Raw genomic sequence first — 22,097 nt, 5'->3', positions numbered from 1 at the left:
ATCAACTTGTGCATTAAGTGGCAGCCAGGATAATGCCCCTTGCACCCTTTTTAAGTTTGTTTTTTAGTATTCTTTCAATTTCCATTGATGCTTATTCCTGTGTTTTGTTCCCTTTCTAATGTAGGTTACTCTGATTTGCAGATGTATTTTGGTTAACCTAATTTATGAACATTTTTTTGAAATAATGTACAATTAGAATTTAATTGGCATTGTCGCCAGTTTACTTCCAATCCATCAGAAGCAGCAATATTTAACAGGCACTCGGCTCTGAAATATCAGTTACATCTTCAAAAATAGCTTTCAATTGACACGCTGTTTTTACAATTTTTGAAATATTTCTCACGTTTCCTATTAAGAATTATCATATGAGATTGTTACATAATCAACCAGGTGTGGTGACAATGACGCTTTATGCTCTAGCCAGGCTTTACTAATTTCAGCTTGTTTCTTGTACAGGTTGAGTCTAGAGACAAGGAAATTGATAGGCTGAATGTCCAGCTTGAAGGTGGGCGTCCCATCGATGCTGTCACAAAGGATGTCAAGTCAGACAGCTCTGATAGAGTGGTTGCACATCTCAATGTCCAGGTAAAACAAATGACTGAAAACAGTCAGAACAGGGTTGTTCCTTAGCGCAGCCAACTTAATTTTCTAGTCAACTTTCTTAGGGATAACCCTATTGTAAACAATGTAATAATTTTGAACATTTTCAAATCTTTTATGTGAACTATGTTTATGTTGCTTGAGAAAGTAAGTATCTGGAAATTGAAGGTCATTGCACTTTAAACTTAACATTAATTTCTAGGTGGACTATCTCCAGCAAGCCAATAGGGACTTGGAGAAAAGACTTAAGAATGCCTTGGATAAGCATGCCCTGGCCTCACAGAAACTTGCAGATGTGGAGGAGAAAAATGCTGAGCTGCTGGTTGAGTTAAAGGGAGTGGATCGCTTGTCAAAAAAACTTGAAGATGATAAGGAGAGAGATATTGCAAGAGTGCAAACAGAGCTTGCATCATCAATGGTAAGTGGACTAAAGTTTGGTTAATGATTACTGTATAGTGCAAACATTATGTCTGCATTTGTCAAAACCGTGATAACATCGATTCATCACTCGCTAATTGGACTGATCTATTGCTCGCCGCTGTTAACGAGCATATTCCGAAATCCAAACCCAGTAATGTGAACGATTACCTGTGGATAGATCACGAACTGCGTTCTTTGCTCAAAAAGAAGGGTGCGCAGCGTAAAAAAGCAAACAAAACCGGATCGCTGGCTGCTGAAAGAAAATACAATGAGCTTCGACGCGCTGCAAAACAAATGCTTTCCAAAAAGAAAAAAGAGCACGCCGAAAAACTAAAATCTGTTATATCCAACAACCCAAAGCGTTTCTGGACATACGTAAAATCATGCACTTCCGAATTTTTTTCGCAATGGCCACGCCTTCGTTACAGATACCAAGAACATGGCTAACCTGTTAAACAGATATTTTCACTCCATATTCAGTCCATCCGCCAGCGAGGAATTTGTTAGCGCCCAGCCTACCAACCGTGAGCCTGTGTTGGGTCTGGGCTCTATCCAACTCACTGTCCCTGAAGTACTGGATGTCTTACGAAATCTTGACTCCCATAAAGCCTGTGGAACGGATCAAATCCCTGGTATTCTGCTGAAAAACACCGCTCATCAAATCACACCATCGTTATGTCAGTTGTTTAACCTGTCGCTGTCTCTTGGATCCGTTCCCGCGCTTTGGAAGGACGCAAATGTCACACCTGTGTTCAAGAAGGATGACCCCACCCTGGCAGAAAACTGCAGGCCTATATCTCTTCTGTGTATCCTGTCAAAAGCTCTTGAACGCTGCGTCTTCAAGCGCTGCTTCAACTTCATTTCCCCCCAGATTTACCAGCTTCAACACAGATTCCTTAAGGGAAAATCCACCGTGACGCAACTTGTTGAAGTCTATCATGACATCGTAGACAGACAAGCAGGGGGGGAGGACATTGATGTCATTCACCTAGACCTTTCCAAGGCCTTTGACAAGGTCCCTCATCATCTGCTTATTTCCAAGCTGCAGCAGTATGGAGTCACGGGTTCTCTGCGGGAAGGTGGCAGCGTGTTGTCCTCGATGGTGTGTCCTCCTCTTGGCTGCCAGTGATCTATCCTTGGGCCCCTGTTGTTCCTAGTATATGCCAACGATATGCCTAACTACGTGCAGCAAGGCTCAAACATCACTCTTTATGCTGATGATTCTAAGCTCTACCGCTCTATAGACACTGCAAGTTCTTCAACCTAGTTGCAGGCTAACCTTGACTCCCTGTGCGGCTGGAGTCTAGAGCACGGCATGGAGTTTAGTGCATCTAAGTGTAAAGTGGTGCACATGTCAAAGAAGCGTTCCACCAAGCGTCCTCCATACCCTTACCAACTATGCGGTCGCACCCTGGATCCAGTAGCGCAAGTGACTGACCTCGACGTTACAATTACCAAAGATCTGTCTTGGGGTCCTCACATCGAGCCTATGTGCGCAAAAGCAAACAGGGTGCTTGGACTAGTGAAGCGGGTCTGTTCTGACATCCTCGACCCAACTACAAGACAGCTGCTGTACTGCACCCTTGTTAGGCCCCACCTGGAGTATGCTTCTTGCATTTGGTCGCCTTCGACAGGCAAGCACAAAGCTCTGATTGAGAACATCCAGTGTCGAGCATCCAAGTTTATTTTGAACTATCCCGCTGATGTTTCATACACAGAAAGGCTGAAAACTCTTAAGCTCCTCCCATTAGAATATCAAAGAGACATAACCGGTCTAGTTCTGTTATTTAAAATAAAAAATGCTGATGTGAGCATTAGTTTAGCTAGCCTTCTCTCTCCAGCCACGTCCCATTACAATACTCGAAATTACCATCCTAACAATTACCGCCTTTTTTCCAATCACAACCAAAATTATTACAGGAATTCGTATTTCCCTAGAACTGTTAAACTTTCAGATATCAGCTGACAACTCACTATTTAGAGAAACTTGCTTTTTACCAACCTCCATAATTTCATAGAGCTTAAATTTATGTAATTCAATTTTTATTTTCGTTTTAGAATTTTTATTGTTTGTAATTTGTTGGAAAAGAATTTCAATTGGGGCTTACTTTTCTTCCCCTGTCACATTGTTTCTTATTTTCTTTATTTTGTTTATTTCCTATTGTAAACAGTAGTATTTTTGTGTGACAAAGCCAATAAACAAAGATGACACACTTATATAATTGTTGCATGGAGTCCATTTGAATAATTTTCCTTGATGACTTGTTGATCATGGCTTCCAAAATTTTAAACATTGAGGTTACAGTGTTACATAAAATCAAACAATTCTCTGTCTGTCAGCCGCTATTTTAGCAAAATACCAAGCGTGAGAAAGCATCCATTTCCATCAGCTGATTTGGGAAAGCTGTTGCAATATTTATTTATTGAATTTAGTAAATAAAGATTTTATATTTAGGTGGCTATTTTGGCGTTGCTTCTCATAATTTGCCTTAACAGCAATAACAAATGTGTGTCTGACAACAGCTCTTAAAGGGTTTTTTTTTTCACTCTTTTTTTTAGCAATGTTGTTCAGGCCTTTTTTGTGAGACATGGCACATACATAATTGACACAGAACAGCAAAGTTGAACTTAGAATAAGAAAAGAATGGGGTATTCTAGAATTATAATTAGCACACAATTGTATGGTGATTTCAGGCATGGAGGGAAAAGGTTTGCTGTGGCCCAGTATTAACTTTTTACATCATGGCTTTACCCTGGTTTATATCTCTAATTTTGTCATATAATGGTTCTAGGCTGAAATTAAAAACTTACAGCTGCGCACTGAGGACTCTAACCAAGAGGTTCTAGAACTACGCAAGGTGAGTGTCTGCTGTGATTTTCAATACTGTGCGAAGTCTACAGACAATCTCTGAAAGGTAAATTGCCTTTTGGTTTTTGTCATTCAAAATTCTTGGAAGGCTTTCATTTGCCTGCACTGAAATGTTTTCCCTACACACCATGGCAAGGTGCTGACCAATCAAACAGCACCAAATGCGATAACAGAAGCCAAAAAGTGTTTTTTAGCAGGCTGCAAACTATTGAAGAGAGCACTAGAGAGCCTTAAATAACGGCAAGAGACAGAAAAGCTGTACATTCTTATATAGGATAGAGAAGATTGTGCATAAAATACACAGTAATATACTGTACAACATACTGAAACATACACAAGAGTTGCTGAATCGTCCAGGGTTTTTTCCCTTGAGGAAAGCTGTGCTTATAAGTGTCATACTTTTGTCAAGTGTCAATTCCCTGACCCACAACTGAGGGCCAAAACCAATCACGATATCTCGCTAATATCAGGGGCGAACAGACAAACTACCCAAACAAAGAGGTCCTTTGGATCTGTAAAATTTGTCATTTATCAGTTGTACTGATAGGCCCATTTATTATTATTGCAATCGTATTTGTATTTCATTTTTCAGTGTGTACTGCTTGCAATTCAGTGTTTTACTGCAAATGGCAGGAATAGCCATACCATACCACACCAAAGCACTTGACAAAACTCATGAAAACTCATAAACATTTTTATAGGAGAGGAAGCGCTTAATTGAGGACAATGAGGGACTGGCTGCACTTGTCAACAAATCTAATGCGGACACACGCAGTGCAGCTGAACTCTTGGACAAATCTGAAAAGGAACGTAAACGGCTCTCTGAAAAGAATGCACAGCTAACTATCAATGGTAAAATTGTTTTTTATTCGCTTTCATTATGGTTGTACTTTGTAATTATACAAAAAATCTCAGTATACAGTACAATGTTCTATTATTGGTCACTTCTCAAATATAATATAATATAATATAATATTTGTAAATCAGATTTGATAGTAGAAAAAATATTTAATTTCATTTTCATTTTTGAACTAAACATATAAAAAGAAAATATTATTGAGTGCAATCATCTTATTGATTAAATCTTTTTAGAACGTGATCTTGTCATGGAACTTGAGCGGCTAAAACTAACCAAATCAGTGAAAGGGAAAAAAGGCAGAGACAAGGTAAGAAACTCTAATGTAATTATAAAAACGATAAAGATTTCTTTTGGAAATCATCAAAATGGAGTGTCCATGTTTAAAAATATAATGTATTCCTGCTGAATCACATGAAACAGTATCACTAAAAATGTGGTGGGGACGATTCATACATTGTCAGATTTCCTGTTGAGGCTTGGTAAAAAATTCTTTTACTGCATAAAGCCAGAGAAAAATATCCAGTGCTCCTACTTTGATAGAGTCCCTATAATGTGAACACAAGGTTCCTGACTCACACCAGAACTAGAGTGTCTATAGTCCCTATAATGTGAACACAAGGCTACTGACTTACACCAGAACTAGAGTGTCTAGCGTTCCTATAATGTGAACACAAGGCTACTGACTTACACCAGAACTAGAGTGTCTAGCGTTCCTATAATGTGAACACAAGGCTACTGACTTACACCAGAACTAGAGTGTCTAGAGTTCCTATAATGTGAACACAAGGCTACTGACTTACACCAGAACTAGAGTGTCTAGAGTTCCTATAATGTGAACACAAGGCTACTGACTCACACCAGAACTAGAGTGTCTAGCGTTCCTATAATGTGAACACAAGGCTACTGACTTACACCATAACTAGAGTCCCTATAATGTGAACACAAGGCTACTGACTCACACCAGAACTAGAGTGTCTAGCGTTCCTATAATGTGAACACAAGGCTACTGACTTACACCAGAACTAGAGTGTCTAGCGTTCCTATAATGTGAACACAAGGCTACTGACTTACACCAGAACTAGAGTGTCTAGCGTTCCTATAATGTGAACACAAGGTTCCTGACTTACACCATAACTAGAGTTCCTATAATGTGAACACAAGGCTACTGACTCACACCAGAACTAGAGTGTCTCTTCTCGTGTTTGTTCCTCGAACTTGCATCCCCAAATGCCCTTTTGCAGATCTTGCACTTATAAGGTCTTTCACCTGTATGAATGCGCAAATGCCTTTTGAGGGCATCCCTTGTAGTTGACGCCTTGCCACAGATCTTGCAGATGAACTCCTTCTCTCCTGTATGACTCCTCATGTGAACTTCCAAAGAGCAACTGTGTAAGAAAGGTTTTCCACAGAGTTGACATTGATGAGGTTTTTTATCCGTGTGAACTCCTACGATGTGAAGCTTTAGTGCCCCCTTGTTCACAAATCCTTTGCCACAGATATCACATTTGTGGGGTGTGTCTCCAGCATGTCGCTTCATGTGAAGACTCAGCGAGGAAGAAGAACTAAATGCCTTGTTACAGTTCACACATGCATAAGGCTTTTCCCCTGTATGCCGTCTGCTGTGCTTCTTCAATTCATGTGCTGCAAAAAATGCTGCATCGCAATCATTGCATTTAAAGGGCTTATTCCCTACATGGATCTTACCGTGGCGAATCAAATGTGTTGAGCACTTGAAAGCCTTCATGCAGACCTCACATTTGTATGGCCTTTCCTCGCTATGCACTTTCTGGTGAACATTCAGTGCTGACTGGTTTACGAATCTCTGGGTGCACAGAGGGCAAGAAAAGGGTTTGACACCATCATGTCTCATCATATGTACTCTAAGAGCAGACTCCTGGACAAAGGATTTATCGCACTCTGTGCATTCCAAGGGCTTTTTCTCCTTATGGACCCACATGTGTGTCTTCAAGGTTGTAGACAGTTTAAATGCTCTCCCGCACTCCACACACTTGTACCCCTTCTCATCAGAATGCTGTTTCATGTGGCTAGTAACATTGCCAGGATTTGTAAACCCCTTACCGCATATCTTACATGAGTAAGGTTTCTCACCGGTATGTTGCCATTCATGTCTCTTGCAGGAAGAAAAATCTGCAAACTGCTTGTCACAGTATCTGCATTCATATGGTTTCTCATTTGTGTGGGACCTTGTATGTCGGGCGAGGTTGGAGGTCTGAGCGAATGCCTTGCCACAGTAATGGCAGATATATGGCTTCTCTCCTGTGTGAGTCCTCTCATGTGCTTGCAAGTGTTCCATTCTTCCAAACTGCTTGCTGCAATAGCTGCACTGGAATCTTTGCTTTGAATCGCCAGAACTTTCAAACTTCTTACGCCTAGCTTTCCTCCTTTTCTCTGTACTAATCTCTTTATTTTCTAAATCCCTAATAGCCCTAATATTTTTCTCGCCAGTGTTTAACTGTTTGGAATCTAAGTCCTTAGTTGTATCCTTCTTTTCCTCAGTTATTGCAGTACTGTTTGCCTTTCTCTTCTTTTTCACTTGCTTCTTTGAACTGTCCCTATTAGCCGGTATGACCTTTCTCTTCTTTGCCACAATGTCTGACCTCTTGCTTTCATTTCCTTCTTGTTGTCTGGAGCTCTGAGCAGCCTCTTCGCAATTTTCCATGTCAGTCTCTGGCCATATTGCTCTCTCTTCCTTTCTCGCTGTTAATTCTCCATGCTCTCGTATAGTGTTATTTTCTAGATCTTTTTCCACCTTAACTCTACAGCCTGTACCATCCTGGCTCTTTGATATATCTCCCGCCTGTTCTTTTTTGATTTGTTGAATACAATCATTGAGAGGGCTACCAGAAGCAAGTTTTTCCCACAAGTTTGTCTCCTCCTTGATGTAACATCCTGGTGAGCTTGTCACTTGTGTGCAATGCATATAATCATCAGTTACCTCTCTCTCCTCCTCCTTTCCTAACAAAACATCATCCTCATCGTCGTCGTCTTCCTCCTTCTCGTCCTTCACCTCTTCAATCACTAAATCGTTTACTTTTTCCTCATCCTCGTATCCCATCACTAACACCTCCCCATCTCTTTCTCCTCCCTCCTTTTTCACCTCTTCCTTATCTTCCACCCCAACCTCCTCTTTCTCCGCCTCCTCAAAAATGACATCGTCATCCTCTTCCTCTCCCACCTCGTTCATTATCTGCACTTCCTCCTGTTCCTCGCACTTTACCGTACCCAAGTCCTCCGTGTCGCGTTTCGTTACATCCACGACTCGCTCTTCTTCTTCATTGCGTGGCCTCTTGTCGTATTTTTCAATGTGTGCGATACTTTCTGTTTTCACTTTTGTTAGTCGGTCTAGCATAAGCGGGCCCTCATTTCCACTATCGAGAGTCTGAAATAAGTCAAACGGTTTTTTTTTTTCAATTGCGCATTCGAAAAAATAAAATCATAAAAATGTTTGAAAATATAATTTCGTTTATTTTCTTCCATAAGCCTGGGATGCCGCTTTCGTTGCATCGGTGATTTAGAATTTGTGGATCTATAGCTCAAATGGAAATTAATTAGCCTACAGCGCATGGTATTGCGGTTTTACCTTGCGCAGACAAAGTAATAAAAAAAAAATCACACGATATATCGCGACCCGGGCGGCATTTGTCACTATAATTTTCAGTCATTTTGGCGCACAAAAACCTACACTTTTTTAATTAAGGGAAACAATAACATGTTTACACAAAGGTGTCCAAACAATTAGAAGCAAATGCTAATGATGCGGTCTAGCGGACGTTTGACCTGTGCATAAATCGACACTTTCCGAATTGCTTCAGGGAAGCTCTTTTAATTCCTACTTCTTCTCAAGCATTTGAGCTTTGTTATTTTCGCGGCCCCTTCCCTTTTCAGACATAAACTTGTTTAAAATGAGCAGAGCTTTCGTTGTATCCAAGCTATTCAAAAGTGATTTCCCCTCCCCCTCATACAATACTATTTTCCGTGGAGATTTATATGGCTAGACGTCCGTGGACCAGAGTTAATAGGGGAGAACGATCTGAAATAATGAATATTATGAACGCGCTAAAAATGTTAAATAGCGCGCAAGGGAGCTCATAGCATTTGGCATAGCCATTCATTGGGGGTAACTAAACGTGTCCGCACACGAGAGTGTTGGCTATACTTACTTGAGATCTCCCCTGGACCCATCTATACTCATCCGTGAAGTGGTTATAGTAGAACAACAGTTCGCCTGCCTTGGAGTGATAACTGTACCATTGAGACTCACTCATAATACTGCAACACAGGATGTTTAGTCTCAGCGATTGCGTTACAATGCTCACGTTGGTAACTCTATAAACTCTACCAAGCATCTTAGATATTCTTCAATGCGCTGAAAAAAACATTGGGAGTAGAAAGACATCTATGAAATTATTTAGTATAGGTATCACTTCAAGCGTGTGATTTGTTAAAAATTCACATTACTATATCCCGTCTTGATATGACTCTTATCTTCCGCCCCGATGCGAGTAGTAGCGCATGTATCATTCGCTTGTACAAATGATCTAATCAATACAGGACAGATATACAATGTCGATCTATTCGGGCCAAGTTACCTCAATTGTCGGCCAATATAGCGGGGAAGACTAAAAGTTTTCTCCGCCGGTATCTCCTCTGTCGACGTGATTTGTTTGACTAAGGTATGACGCGGGAGCATCCGGTTTCAATGTGAGCCCACGGTTTCCTCGGGTTTCGTTTACTCAGGTGTCACGTCATCAAAAAGTAACGCTGATTGGGTTGAACCTGCCTAGGGAAAACCCCGCTTTAGTTGTTGCCACCAGCGGATCCATTGCATTTTTTTTTTTTTTGAAGTAAGGGAAAAGTTGTAGTTAAAGAGGTAAAATGTAGCCACAGAAACGACAAATACTTCAAGCGTGCGTTGGTTGGAGTTATCCGGTCTCGAGCTCGAATTACCGGGGTAAAAATGACTCGAATTAGGACCAAACCCAAGGGAAGAAGCTCAGAGTTCGAGTTACGGAGAAATTCGGGTTATCTGGGTTCGCGTCTAGAGCATTTAACCCATCCAGTCTCAAACAAAGCGTATAGAACAAAAGATATTCGATTCTTTTTCCCGACACATTGACCACTACTTTCTATTGCCTGCGTATCTCGGGCCTGAATATAACACAAACCGAAAGTGATCCAGCCTATCTACATAACTCGTGCCTTACGCTCGGGAGATTTGGCAACCACTTCCTGCGTCTGTTAGATGTAAAATAAATTGATTGATTATGTTACAGCCTTCTTGTGATATACTAAACACACACAACAAGCTGGTTATTAAGTTTAAGATACCCTCCGATGCTGAGTCATCAAATATGTCTATCGTTAATCGTTCCATTGTTTTCCAAACCGATTCCGGTATAATGGATCTCGTTTGTTACGCCGGCCCGATCTATTGTGTAGCACACGCGAAAGAAAAAAAGAAAAGAAAAACGCCGCCCTTAGCAAGTGTGATCTCCCATTCATCGGCAAGCGGCGGTATATAGTCCGTAAAGCCTTATATAGTTTGAGTTATCGGGTGTGATTTTATCGTATGTTGAAATATATATAAACGAACCTCAGTAAGGCCGAGCCCTTTATTAAGACATTTGAAGTTATTCGAGTAGGAATAACTTATGATATCTAGGGGACTCAAAATTAGTTCTATGAGTGGTCAGGGGAGTTCCTAACACGTGTTTTCGGAGCACTAATGCAGACTTTGAATTAGCTGGGTGCTCGAGTCTTTGGGTAATTGGGATTCCATAGAGTCGTGTATGCTCTATTGTATTCTTCAATTTGATTAATTACACCACAGTAGAGCTTATACTGTATTGAACAGAGCATATCAGCTGATCTTAATTTGTGTGCCGACAAAAATTCTTAAATGTTTAAATAAAAATCGGCAGTGCATTAATTTTTGCAAAACAAATTTCTTGTTAATTTTAAACTTTTTGATGCGTGGAAAAAGTACTACTTGCGAAATTCGTGAAAGTTACCGTGCGCGAAGCTCTAGCCTTTTGTAGCCGCGAGTATCTTTTGTCTTGACAAACTCACCTTCGTCCCCAGTCTCCATCGCGCTTGGACAAACTCATGAAGACGCTTGAGAAGGAGCGTGACTACTACAAGAGCGAGTGTGACTCGCTACAAGAGATGATGCGAAAGAGACTGACGGCCAAGGGCTCCCCGACCGCGGGCAGGAAGACCAAAAAGGGTGGGAAGGTATGTGTAGTCACGCTTGTCTTTGTTCATGAAAGTTGGCATACTTGTCTGGTCACACAATGTTACGCGTTAGTCTCTGGTCACACAAGTTGTTACCCTCATTTGATCGCGTAACGTCTCACTCGCAAATTGTCATAGTTGTCTCAGGTCACGCAAGTTGTTACCCTAATTTGATTTCGTAACGTGTCACGCGCGAATTGTCATAGTTGTCTTATGTTACGTATGTTGTCACACTTGTCTCGTCAATAAACGTAACCAAATCAGCAATCTTACTATGGTTACCTATTGTAGTAATCTCTATAGTAATTGAGTTGGAAAGTGCCTTACTATTTGTTTCATATCTGATAATTCAGCTCGCTTATCTTCCAATCTCGATAGCTCTTTGCCGATCCTGGCGCATTACTAGAAGAATGGGCACTCCCTCTCCTCCCCCTGCCCCACGCATTTTTCCTCCCCCTCCCCCTGCGGAGCGCATTATCCAGAATGGCGGCCGTGGTATGCAAACTCCGTGTTTTAGGGGTTTTCGTACCCTAAAAACTATCAAAGCCTACAGGTAGGCTAGGACGCAAAAACACAGTCTTTCCTTTATAGAGTCCTTAAAACGTTTTGGATTTGTATGTGTGACTTAACATCTCCCACCCCCTAAAGTAAATCCTGGCTGTGCATGAAGAAGCCTGTTTGGTCTCTTTCTCATCCAGTCACAGGCGCATCTTGAAAGCATGCTCCAGTTGATGGAAGAGGAGCGGGATTTCTACAAACGCGAGTGCGAACTTCTCCGTAACAAGACAACGCCCATGTCGCCACCCACACGAGAACGGGACTCAGGTGGCAGTAGCACCGAGGTGAACAGGCTAAGACGCGAGCGAGACGAGTTACAGGGCTTGGTGGAGAAGTTTGAGAAACACATGACCGAGGTGAGATTGGAGGGGGGAGGAGTGGGTGTTTAGGTGATGATACAAGAGAGAGACGAGTTACAGGGCTTGGTGGAGAAGTTTGAGAAACACATGACCGAGGTGAGATTGGAGGGGAGAGGAGTTGGTGTTTAGGTGATGATACAAGAGCGAGACCAGTAACAGGGCTTGGTGGAGAAATTTGAGAAACACATGACCGAGGTGAGATTGGAGGGGGGGGGGGGGGGGGGAGTGGGTGTTTAGGTGATGATACAAGAGCGAGACCAGTAACAGGGCTTGGTGGAGAAGTTTGAGAAACACGTGACCGAGGTGAGATTGGAGGGGGGAGGGGTGGGTGTTTAGGTGATGATACAAGAGCGAGACGAGTAACAGGGCTTGGTGGAGAAGTTTGAGAAGGGCATGACGGAGGTGAGATTGGAGGGGGGAGGGGTGGGTGTTCAGGTGATGATACAAGAGCGAGACCAGTAACAGGGCTTGGTGGAGAAGTTTGAGAAAAACGTGACGGAGGTGAGATTGGAGGGGGGAGGGGTGGGTGTTTAGGTGATGATACAAAAGCGAGACCAGTAACAGGGCTTGGTGGAGAAGTTTGAGAAACACGTGACGGAGGTGAGATTGGAGGGGGGAGGGGTGGGTGTTTAGGTGATGATAGAAAAGCGAGACGAGTAACAGGGCTTGGTGGAGAAGTTTGAGAAGGGCTTGACGGTGAGATTGGAGGGGGGGGGGGGTGAGAGGGGAGGGGGGGGGGGGTGAGAGTGGAGGGGTGATGCAAGAGGAAGACCAGTTACAGAGCTTTGTTGAGAGATTTGAGAAGCACATGATCAAGAGAGGGAGAGAACTAAGGCAACATTCAGATACTTGCGGGGCTTTGTCTTACCAATTGAAATTTGTCGATTTGGCGGTTTTTGTTCTGATTCCAGATTCAGTCCAACGTGAAGACGCTCACCCAGGACAGGGACAAGGTGCAGATACTGTACGAACAAGTGAGTGCAATAGTTATAAACACTAGTCAATATATAAAACTTAGTACGGCATATTGACATGGGAAGAGAAAACTTTCTTTCTGCTACTCTGCTTTGGGTATTTCTCAACTACTTTTTCCTTGGTGCGACATATCGACATGGGAAGAAAAAACTTTCTTTCTGCTATTCTGCTGTGGGTATTTCTCAACTACTTTTTCCATTTTTAAAGTCGAAAAATACACTTTTTCTAACAGGACCTTTTCTTGGACTAGGTATTATTTTGAACATCAAAGTGGTAAATTAGACTCCAGACGATTTAACAATTGTTATATTGAATATACCATGCCTACTTTGTCCGTAGTCTTTAGACGAGATTCAACGTCTACGGCGACAAGTCGAACGTTCCCGGTCCCAGTCACCATCGCGAGCCGCCTCGGTCGTGTTATGCCGCGTGGAAGCTGAGAGGGACAATGCAGTAGCCGATTTACGACGCACGCATAATCAGATCGAGAACCTGGAGGATAAATTAAAGGTATCGCGATGATTTCACGTTTCTTTAAAAAAAAAGGTTAGACATTTGTTGTTTTGTGACATTTCTTTGCGCGACAGATCGCACTGGAGACCCAGCAGCAGGAAAAACGACGTTACGAAGACAAAATCGCGAACGACGAGACCATCATTGAAAAGGTAACGCCATCTAATGTATGGGGGAGGGGGGTAGCATTGAAAAGGTAACGCCATCTAATGTATGGGGGAGGGGGGTAGCATTGAAAAGGTAACGCCATCTAATGTATGGGGGAGGGGGGTAGCATTGAAAAGGTAACGCCATCTAATGTATGGGGGAGGGGGGTAGCATTGAAAAGGTAACGCCATCTAATGTATGGGGGAGGGGGGTAGCATTGAAAAGGTAACGCTATCTAATGAATGGGGGGAGGGGGGAAGGACGTTGAGGTGGGGCAGATGGGTGGTAGGGTTTTATACTCGATTATTGGCTCCTACGTGAGTTTGGTTTGCTACTCATGTATTTGTATATAGCTATTTCAAAAAAAGTTGTCCACAGCGACGCGCGCCCATACCGCAACGCAGCATGCGAAAAACGAATCGTTTAGACCATAACGCGGCTTTGCCATGTACAGATGAAGTCTAAATATGTTGCTCTGTCTTCAAACAGGCAGATAAATGTTTGAAATGCATTCGAAATCATTTTGTTTCTAGAATATTGGCAGGTGAACAAATCTTCCTAGACTGCCTCGCGTTCTTGGCGCGTACGCTTACGCGCTTTCATATGGACAACGTTTCTTGAAATAATTATATGACACTGCGCGTGTATAAGGCGCATCCAGACTTTCGATGCTCATTTTTTTAAAAATTTGAAAATTTAGAAATAGTGTGATTCACTTATTTCTCAATAATTTTTGTGAGATGAAATGGCTTTTTTGTCAGGAATTTTAAAAAGTTGGAATGACGATTTACGAAATACAAAAATGACAAAACCTGAAACTATGCAAATATCGATAAGCATCCCAGACGCGGCTCCGTGTATAAAACCATGTTCGAGGATCCAGCGATCTCTTTCTTAGGCTGCAAAAAGAGGAGGGGAGGAGGCCTATGGGAGCGTATGAGACCGTTTACATTAAGAGCGTGTGCAGAAAAATTGCCTTGATTTTGGAGGTCACCTTGGAGTATTAAATGCGTCGTACACATGGGTAATTCCGTAATAGAGAACCAGTGGATAATTCGCCCGTTTTCTCAGCTCGAAAGTGACCGCTCCGAGCTCCAGTCCCGTGTCTCGTCACTCCGTAACATGATCTCATCGCTGGAGAGCCAGGTGAAGCAGACCTCGGCGCAGCTTTCCATAGCGAAAGACACCGCGTACGAGCGTGAGACGCAGGTCAGTAAAGAGGCACTGAGGTGCGAACAGGCGGAGCGCGCGGCCGAGGATTACCAACGGCGCCTGACCCGTACCGCGGGAGAGCTACAGGCGGCAGAGGAGAAGATCGCAATGCTGGAGGAGAGGATGGGTGAGTGACGCCGTAAACATAACACCACTAGGATGGGTGAGTGACGCCGTAAACCTAACACCACTAGGATGGGTGAGTGACGCCGTAAACCTAACACCACTAGGATGGGTGAGTGACGCCGTAAACATAACACCACTAGGATGGGTGAGTGACGCCGTAAACCTAACACCACTAAGATGGGTGAGTGACGCCGTAAACATAACACCACTAGGATGGGTGAGTGACGCCGTAAACCTAACACCACTAGGATGGGTGAGTGACGCCGTAAACATAACACCACTAGGATGGGTGAGTGACGCCGTAAACATAACACCACTAGGATGGGTGAGTGACGCCGTAAACCTAACACCACTAGGATGGGTGAGTGACGCCGTAAACCTAACACCACTAGGATGGGTGAGTGACTCCGTAAACCTAACACCACTAGGATGAGTGAGTGACGCCGTAAACATAACACCACTAGGATGGGTGAGTGACGCCGTAAACATAACACCACTAGGATGGGTGAGTGACTCCGTAAACCTAACACCACTAGGATGGGTGAGTGACGCCGTAAACCTAACACCACTAGGATGGGTGAGTGACGCCGTAAACATAACACCACTAGGATGGGTGAGTGACGCCGTAAACCTAACACCACTAAGATGGGTGAGTGACGCCGTAAACATAACACCACTAGGATGGGTGAGTGACGCCGTAAACCTAACACCACTAGGATGGGTGAGTGACGCCGTAAACATAACACCACTAGGATGGGTGAGTGACGCCGTAAACATAACACCACTAGGATGGGTGAGTGACGCCGTAAACCTAACACCACTAGGATGGGTGAGTGACGCCGTAAACCTAACACCACTAGGATGGGTGAGTGACTCCGTAAACCTAACACCACTAGGATGAGTGAGTGACGCCGTAAACATAACACCACTAGGATGGGTGAGTGACGCCGTAAACATAACACCACTAGGATGGGTGAGTGACTCCGTAAACCTAACACCACTAGGATGGGTGAGTGACGCCGTAAACATAACACCACTAGGATGGGTGAGTGACGCCGTAAACCTAACACCACTAGGATGGGTGAGTGACTCCGTAAACCTAACACCACTAGGATGGGTGAGTGACTCCGTAAACCTAACACCACTAGGATGGGTGAGTGACGCCGTAAACCTAACACCACTAGGATGGGTGAGTGACGCCGTAAACCTAACACCACTAGGATGGGTGAGTGACGCCGTAAACCTAACACCACTAGGATGGGTGAGTGACTCCGTAAACCTAACACCACTAGGATGGGTGAGTGACGCCGTAAACCTAACACCACTAGGATGGGTGAGTGACGCCGTAAACCTAACACCACTAGGATGGGTGAGTGACGCCGTAAACCTAACACCACTAGGATGGGTGAGTGACTCCGTAAACCTAACACCACTAGGATGGGTGAGTGACTCCGTAAACCTAACACCACTAGGATGGGTGAGTGACGCCGTAAACCTAACACCACTAGGATGGGTGAGTGAAGCCGTAAACATAACACCACTAGGATGGGTGAGTGACTCCGTAAACCTAACACCACTAGGATGGGTGATAATAATAATAATAGTTTATTTCAACCACCACTATCGCAGGTACTACTGAATTACAGTGCTATGGTCATAACACATGACGAAGTTATTTGCCATAAATATCACTGGTAACGAACGGTTACAAACTCATTAAGCCTAGAGGTCATTCCTCGAAATGTATCAGTTCTCTGTGTACACGATCTCAGAGAGTAGCCATGGCTTATTGTATCGCCTCTAGGGAAAACATAGCTCAGAGGAGGAGACGTTCTAGCTTTGGTCGCAAATGAGCGACATAGGCAATCCCGGCGCTCAGCAAGGGACCCGAGTCCAGAGCTGTGAAGGGCGGTGATATACTCGACCTGCGGAAAGATGATGCGCATCGCCCTCCTCTGAACTGTTTCAAGCATGTCTGAAAGATAGACAGGAAGCCCAGCCCATATTGGCGCGGCATATTCAAGGACAGATCTAATTAGTGAATAGTATATGCGCACCAAATCATTGGGCTGGACACCAGCCTTCTTAAGTGTTCGTAGCGCATAAAGGCGTTTGTTTGCCTTCTTAATGATAAAGTCGGCATGCACATTCCACGTGAGGTCGCTACTTATATGAACCCCAAGAATCTTATAACTGTCCACTTTCTTTACAGAAGCTCCAAAAACGTTCAATTGGACCGGGCTAGCTGGAATATACTGCAGGAAATTTATCTCTAGCTCCCTGCATTTCTTAGGATTTCAGCAAAGAAACTAACATCATTTAGGGCGTATTGCAAATAGCTAGGACTGCACCGTGGTACTACTTCGAAGACGGTCGTATCATCTACGTACTTCAGTCGCGTAGGCCCATTTGAAACTAGCCGATTAACTAAGATCGCGAATAGCATGGGAGCTAGTTTGGTCCCCTGGGTGATTCCCCCACTAGGGCGCACGTGCGAAGACAATGAGCTGCCAATTCTAACATATTGTGGCCTGTTACTAAGGAAGGAGCATAACCATCTAATTAAGACAGGGTGGACATTTAGAAAGCGCAGCTCATTCAGCAAGGGGTAGTAATCAACCAAATCAAACTCCTTGCTAAAATCAGCAAAGAAAATCCTAATGAAATTCCGACCCTTCTGAAGTGCAGCTAAGATAACATGTAGCATGTACACTAAGGTGTGCGTCGTACTGCAGCTAAGATAACGTGTAGCATGTACACTAAGGCGTGCCTCGTACTTTTTCTACTAACTGAGAACTGCTTAAAGTCAAGTTTATTTAAGACATCAGCTGTAAGCAACTTCAGAGTAAACTCCTCATGAATTTTGGCTAGTGGAGACGTCAGTGTTATTGGTCTGAGATCCTCTTTGACTTCTTTGGGGGGCGAGATCTTCGGCACAGGAGTGCTTGAGGCGCTCAGGGACTTAACCTTCGATCAAAGAGCTGTTATATAGGTCGGCGATGACAGGGGCCAACTCGAAGGCAAATTCCTTCCAGGTACGGGACGGAATCAGGTCAGGGCCAGGAGATTTCTTATTTTTGATTGAACGGAGGGCTGCAAAGGCTTGGTATTCATTGACGAGGAATTCGGGCGGAACTGGGACTGAGGTCGCAAAGGCTTTTGGGACCAGGGGTGAAAAGTGAGAGGTCAAGCTTCCGAGAAAGGAGTTAAATTCCTCACACAAGGCATCAATTGTCGGAGTGGCACTATCAATAACCTGATGCCACCACTCAGATCTCCTGGCGAGGCCACCGATTGCTTTCACCTCTGACCACCGCTTCGATACATTGGTATCTTTTAGAGAAGAGACCTTGGAGTCGTAGTAAGATCTCTTACAGTTCCTGACTTCACTTTGAGCATTTTTCCTACATTGAGAGTTTGTCATTTGAGAATACTGAGGGTGTGAGTGGGGTAAACTTTTACTTTGATCTTACGTCAAGCTTGAAATCTCAAGTTATTCTTCGATTGTCTTTTTGTCAGATTCCCTCGATGGTAAAAATTCAGCGCAAAGACAAGAAATCGCCGAACTTCGTGCATCTATTAAATCTCTAGACCGCGTGAAGGATGAACTGCAGGCTCAGGTGGATGAAAAGACAGAAGACGTCATGAACCTCGAGGCTAACAGGATAGCACAGGTAACCCGAGCTCGAAGCTATGAATAATAGCACAGGTAACCCGAGCTCGCAGCTTTGAATAATATGGAGACCTTTGGGATAGTAACACGGGGAACCCAACTTTGCGACTAACACAGGTACCAAGCCAAAACCTCACGACTAAACGCGGAATTATTACGAATTCTGTTTACCCGTGTTTTTTGTGATAATTGCATCTAGGGTTTTAGCCAGCATTGAAAAATACTCAATTATTTTGCTATTTCAGCTAACTGATTTGAATTAGAAGATAGACAGTAAGCATTTTTAAAATGAAATTATATCTTTTTTTAGTTTTTTTTTCCATGCTTTGAGTCTGCAAAATTGGCTGTCTTCTTTCCTTGCGCACAGTCCATCTTATATACGAATTAGTAACCAATTCTTTGTGGTGAATGCGATTTTTTCTAATTCCAGAGTAAACAATTCTAGGTCAACAAGCTATTGTGAGTTGAGTCAATAAGACGCATGCTATTGTTCTTTCACGCTAACCTCGGCGAGTCACTACTTGAATCTGTTTGCAAAGACGAGGAAAACGACGCGCAAAGCCGCGTTAAGCCATCTGAATACAATAACAATTTTTCCTGCATCAGCATCAAGTTTTAAGCGATTTCTACTACAGCTCTTTTCCCTGTTGCTTTTCGTCCTTGAGTTCTATTGCGTTAGAATCATCGAAGCAAGTTAATGAAGAGCAAAGTTTGACCATTCTGCGGTATGGCTTGGGTTGCTGCACTTCATTCGCTGAACTATCTCCAAACCTATCTCGGCGATGAGCCTGTAAGAAGTTATTTTCGTTAGCGGGAACGTTACCAAATGAGTTAGCGTTGGAGACTGAACAATTCCGTTGTCTCCTTCTCCGCTTGCGTCTCCGCGCGAAGTAACTATTTTTCGTGTGCATTTCCTTCAACTTACCTAGTGAAAAAAGACCGCTAAGAAAGCGCTTGTGGGTGTTCCGTTAAGGTCCCTCGAGGAGCGAATTGACCAAACATTAAAGCGGCTAATAAATCGAGCATGTACAAGGCTTGGATGACGATGATAAATGTGGTAGATTTAGTTGAGGCCTAGAAGAGATGCCTGTTAGGCTTGTTATTAGTGAGGCTACACATTCTGGAATATTATCAACAATTGTTTATTGGTTACCATTTTTTTCTCGACAGGAAAAAGCAGAGAATGAATTGAAGATAAACATGGAAGATCTAGAAGCGCAATTGAGGTGAATTCCTTTTTCCGTTGCTTTTAAGCCTGTAATTAAAATTATGTGCCCGTTTTTTTCAGTTTCGTTTTCGTCTTAATTTTCTAGGTAGTGAAAAATCGCCATTTCCGAAGTTATCATATTTCGTCACGATCTTCGTTCATTATTTAATGCTATTTGAATAAGAATAAAAAATGAATGCAAAAAAGTTGCTCTATCAACTTTTCGCGTCACCTTCGTTTTACTCCAACAAATATTTGTCATTAGTGAAATAGAAATAGACGCAAATAAGGATGTGGTGAGTCAGTATGTAAGATGAATTAAGCAGCGCTCAGGGGCGAATTAAGCAGCGCTCAGGGGTTTGCCAACGACATCATTAAGTGGTCCCACGACAATAGAGTAGTCCTTAATCCTGATAAATGCAAAGAGATGAGAATTTCTTTTGCGCGCTCGCCTCGACCTTTCGATGCCATTACCATCGAGGGAAAGGAGCTTGAGGTCGTCAAAAGCACGAAATTATTAGGGCTCACAATAAGCGATAACTTGTCGTGGAACGCTCATGTGAACGAGGTAGTCAAGAAATCGAGCAAAAAGCTATACTTTTTAATCCAACTAAAAAGGGCTCGGCTACCTCCCTCAGACTTATCTTTATTTTACAAAGCTTGCATTCGTTCGGCCGTCGACTATGCGGTGCCGGTTTTTCATAACGCCCTGCCGCAGTACCTAAAAAATGAGCTCGTACGTATCGAGAAAAGGGCGATATCTATAATTTTGCCCCGTACGAGCTACGATGGTGCTTGTGATTTGTTGGGCATAACACCATTTGAAGTGCACCACGGCCTAATTTGCAGCAAGCTCTTCGACGAAATAGTTTCTGATCCGAATCATAAACTAAAGAGCTTGCTGCCTCCATCAAACGTTTCAAGCCATAACCTTAGGAAAAAACGGCCCTTTGCCTTGCCCCGCCTCAAAACAAACAGAGCCATGAATTCTTTTACATTCTCGATGGCCAACAAATCTTAAATGGAGAGTATATATGGTTTATGGATTATGGTTAATTTTATATAGGATGAACTTTATCACGTTTTTAAATTTTTATATTTTATATCTATTATTGCATATAGTTAAATTTATTATAGTTGTAATATAGTATCTATTGTTTTGTAAATGCCTAATTCAGCCTATGGGCTGCTACGCAATTTTTTCTAATAAACTATCTATCTAATCTATCTGATGGAGGGGTGAGCACAGAATAGTTTCTGTAAACGAAGTGACGGAAAAACATGAGGTGACGCTTCAAATAAGCCCATTTCACATCGAATAAGGCGGAGAATTTCTCTGAGTTCTTAGAAACTTATAGCAAACAAAATATCAAGTGCGACTTTTTTTTTAAATGATGCGACTTTTTGTAAAGTGTCATTGAAATTTGAGCTTTTCGTCCCCGAGCTGATACACAGGGCAATGATGATCAAGGAAAAATTATTTTAAAAAGCCAAAATCAGGGTATATGCATTTCGGCCTCACGTTATTTGTGTATTAAAAATCAGTTCGTAATACAAGGAACCTATAGCCGCTGAAGAAATTATGTCTTCTCTCTCTATCTGGAATTGCGTTTTTTCCAGGTTTTTCCGTCATGTCTCTGTAAACCAAATAGTGATTGTTGTCATCTGTTTTCAGCCACACCCTTGACCAGGGCAGCCTAAAGGACCGTGAAGTGAAAAGCTTACGAAGGCAACTTGAATCTCGTGATGATGAGTTAGCCGAGATGACGCGAGGAAGAGAAGCCGCACTGAGGGAGAACCGGCGGCTACAAGAAGACCTAAATACCATGACAGAGGAGAACCAGGTAAGAGGGATAGCGTGAAGGAGAAGCAGTTACAAGAAGACCTAAATACCATGACAGAGGAGAACCAGGTAAGAGGGATAGCGTGAAGGAGAAGCAGTTACAAGAAGACCTAAATACCATGACAGAGGAGAACCAGGTAAGAGGGATAGCGTGAAGGAAAAGCAGTTACAAGAAGACCTAAATACCATGACAGAGGAGAACCAGGTAAGAGGGATAGCGTGAAGGAGAAGCAGTTACAGGAGACCTAAATACCATGACAGAGGAGAACCAGGTAAGAGGGATAGCGTGAAGGAGAAGTAGTTACAGGAGACCTAAATACCATGACAGAGGAGAACAAGGTAAGAGGGATAGCGTGAAGGAGAAGTAGTTACAAGAAGACCTATATACCATGACAGAGGAGAACAAGGTAAGAGGGATAGCGTGAAGGAGAAGTAGTTACAGGAGACCTAAATACCATGACAGAGGAGAACCAGGTAAGAG

General features: G+C 43.0%; 2 protein-coding genes across 5 annotated transcripts in view; one reads left to right on the top strand and one right to left on the bottom strand.

Annotated features, from left to right (window-relative positions):
• LOC116612227 (centrosomal protein of 135 kDa-like) overlaps positions 1–22,097 on the top strand; it is a 41,720-nt gene that overhangs the window by 2,399 nt on the left and 17,224 nt on the right. For all 3 annotated transcript variants that reach the window (XM_048733165.1, XM_048733164.1, XM_048733166.1), the window contains exons 2-15: positions 457–585; positions 803–1,018; positions 3,813–3,878; positions 4,591–4,741; positions 4,982–5,055; positions 10,851–11,003; positions 11,702–11,917; positions 12,832–12,894; positions 13,235–13,405; positions 13,483–13,560; positions 14,627–14,894; positions 18,413–18,567; positions 19,737–19,792; positions 21,449–21,617. In XM_048733165.1, the coding sequence (XP_048589122.1) occupies positions 457–585; positions 803–1,018; positions 3,813–3,878; positions 4,591–4,741; positions 4,982–5,055; positions 10,851–11,003; positions 11,702–11,917; positions 12,832–12,894; positions 13,235–13,405; positions 13,483–13,560; positions 14,627–14,894; positions 18,413–18,567; positions 19,737–19,792; positions 21,449–21,617 (1,965 nt within the window). The remainder of the gene's footprint in view (positions 1–456; positions 586–802; positions 1,019–3,812; positions 3,879–4,590; positions 4,742–4,981; positions 5,056–10,850; positions 11,004–11,701; positions 11,918–12,831; positions 12,895–13,234; positions 13,406–13,482; positions 13,561–14,626; positions 14,895–18,412; positions 18,568–19,736; positions 19,793–21,448; positions 21,618–22,097) is intronic.
• On the bottom strand, positions 4,738–9,505 carry LOC5504543 (zinc finger protein 879). Of its 2 annotated transcripts, none has more exons than XM_032372867.2 (3): positions 9,359–9,505; positions 8,930–9,038; positions 4,738–8,148 (listed from the first exon to the last, which is right to left on the bottom strand). In XM_032372867.2, the coding sequence occupies exons 1-3, from the start codon at positions 9,457–9,459 to the stop codon at positions 5,911–5,913; spliced, it is 2,448 nt and encodes an 815-aa protein (XP_032228758.2). In that variant the 5' UTR covers positions 9,460–9,505; the 3' UTR covers positions 4,738–5,910. The 2 variants fall into 2 exon arrangements, with proteins under 2 accessions (XP_032228758.2, XP_001625441.3); XM_001625391.3 differs by having other exon boundaries at positions 8,930–9,135; positions 9,359–9,443.

The sequence above is a fragment of the Nematostella vectensis genome, chromosome 10 (genome assembly GCF_932526225.1).
Source record: "Nematostella vectensis chromosome 10, jaNemVect1.1, whole genome shotgun sequence".
NCBI lineage: Eukaryota > Metazoa > Cnidaria > Anthozoa > Actiniaria > Edwardsiidae > Nematostella > Nematostella vectensis.
The sequence above is the reverse complement of the archived record's forward strand: the minus strand, read 5'-3'. Positions and strand labels throughout refer to the sequence as shown.

Excerpts from the sequence above, each read along its gene's own strand:
- LOC5504543 (XM_032372867.2), bottom strand. The coding sequence starts at position 9,459 with ATGCTCCCGCGTCATACCTTAGTCAAACAAATCACGTCGACAGAGGAG. Across the intron at positions 9,039-9,358 it reads TATATTGGCCGACAATTGAG|TATTATGAGTGAGTCTCAAT; the intron begins GTAACTTGGCCC and ends CCTGTGTTGCAG. Across the intron at positions 8,149-8,929 it reads GGGTCCAGGGGAGATCTCAA|ACTCTCGATAGTGGAAATGA; the intron begins GTAAGTATAGCC and ends GACTTATTTCAG.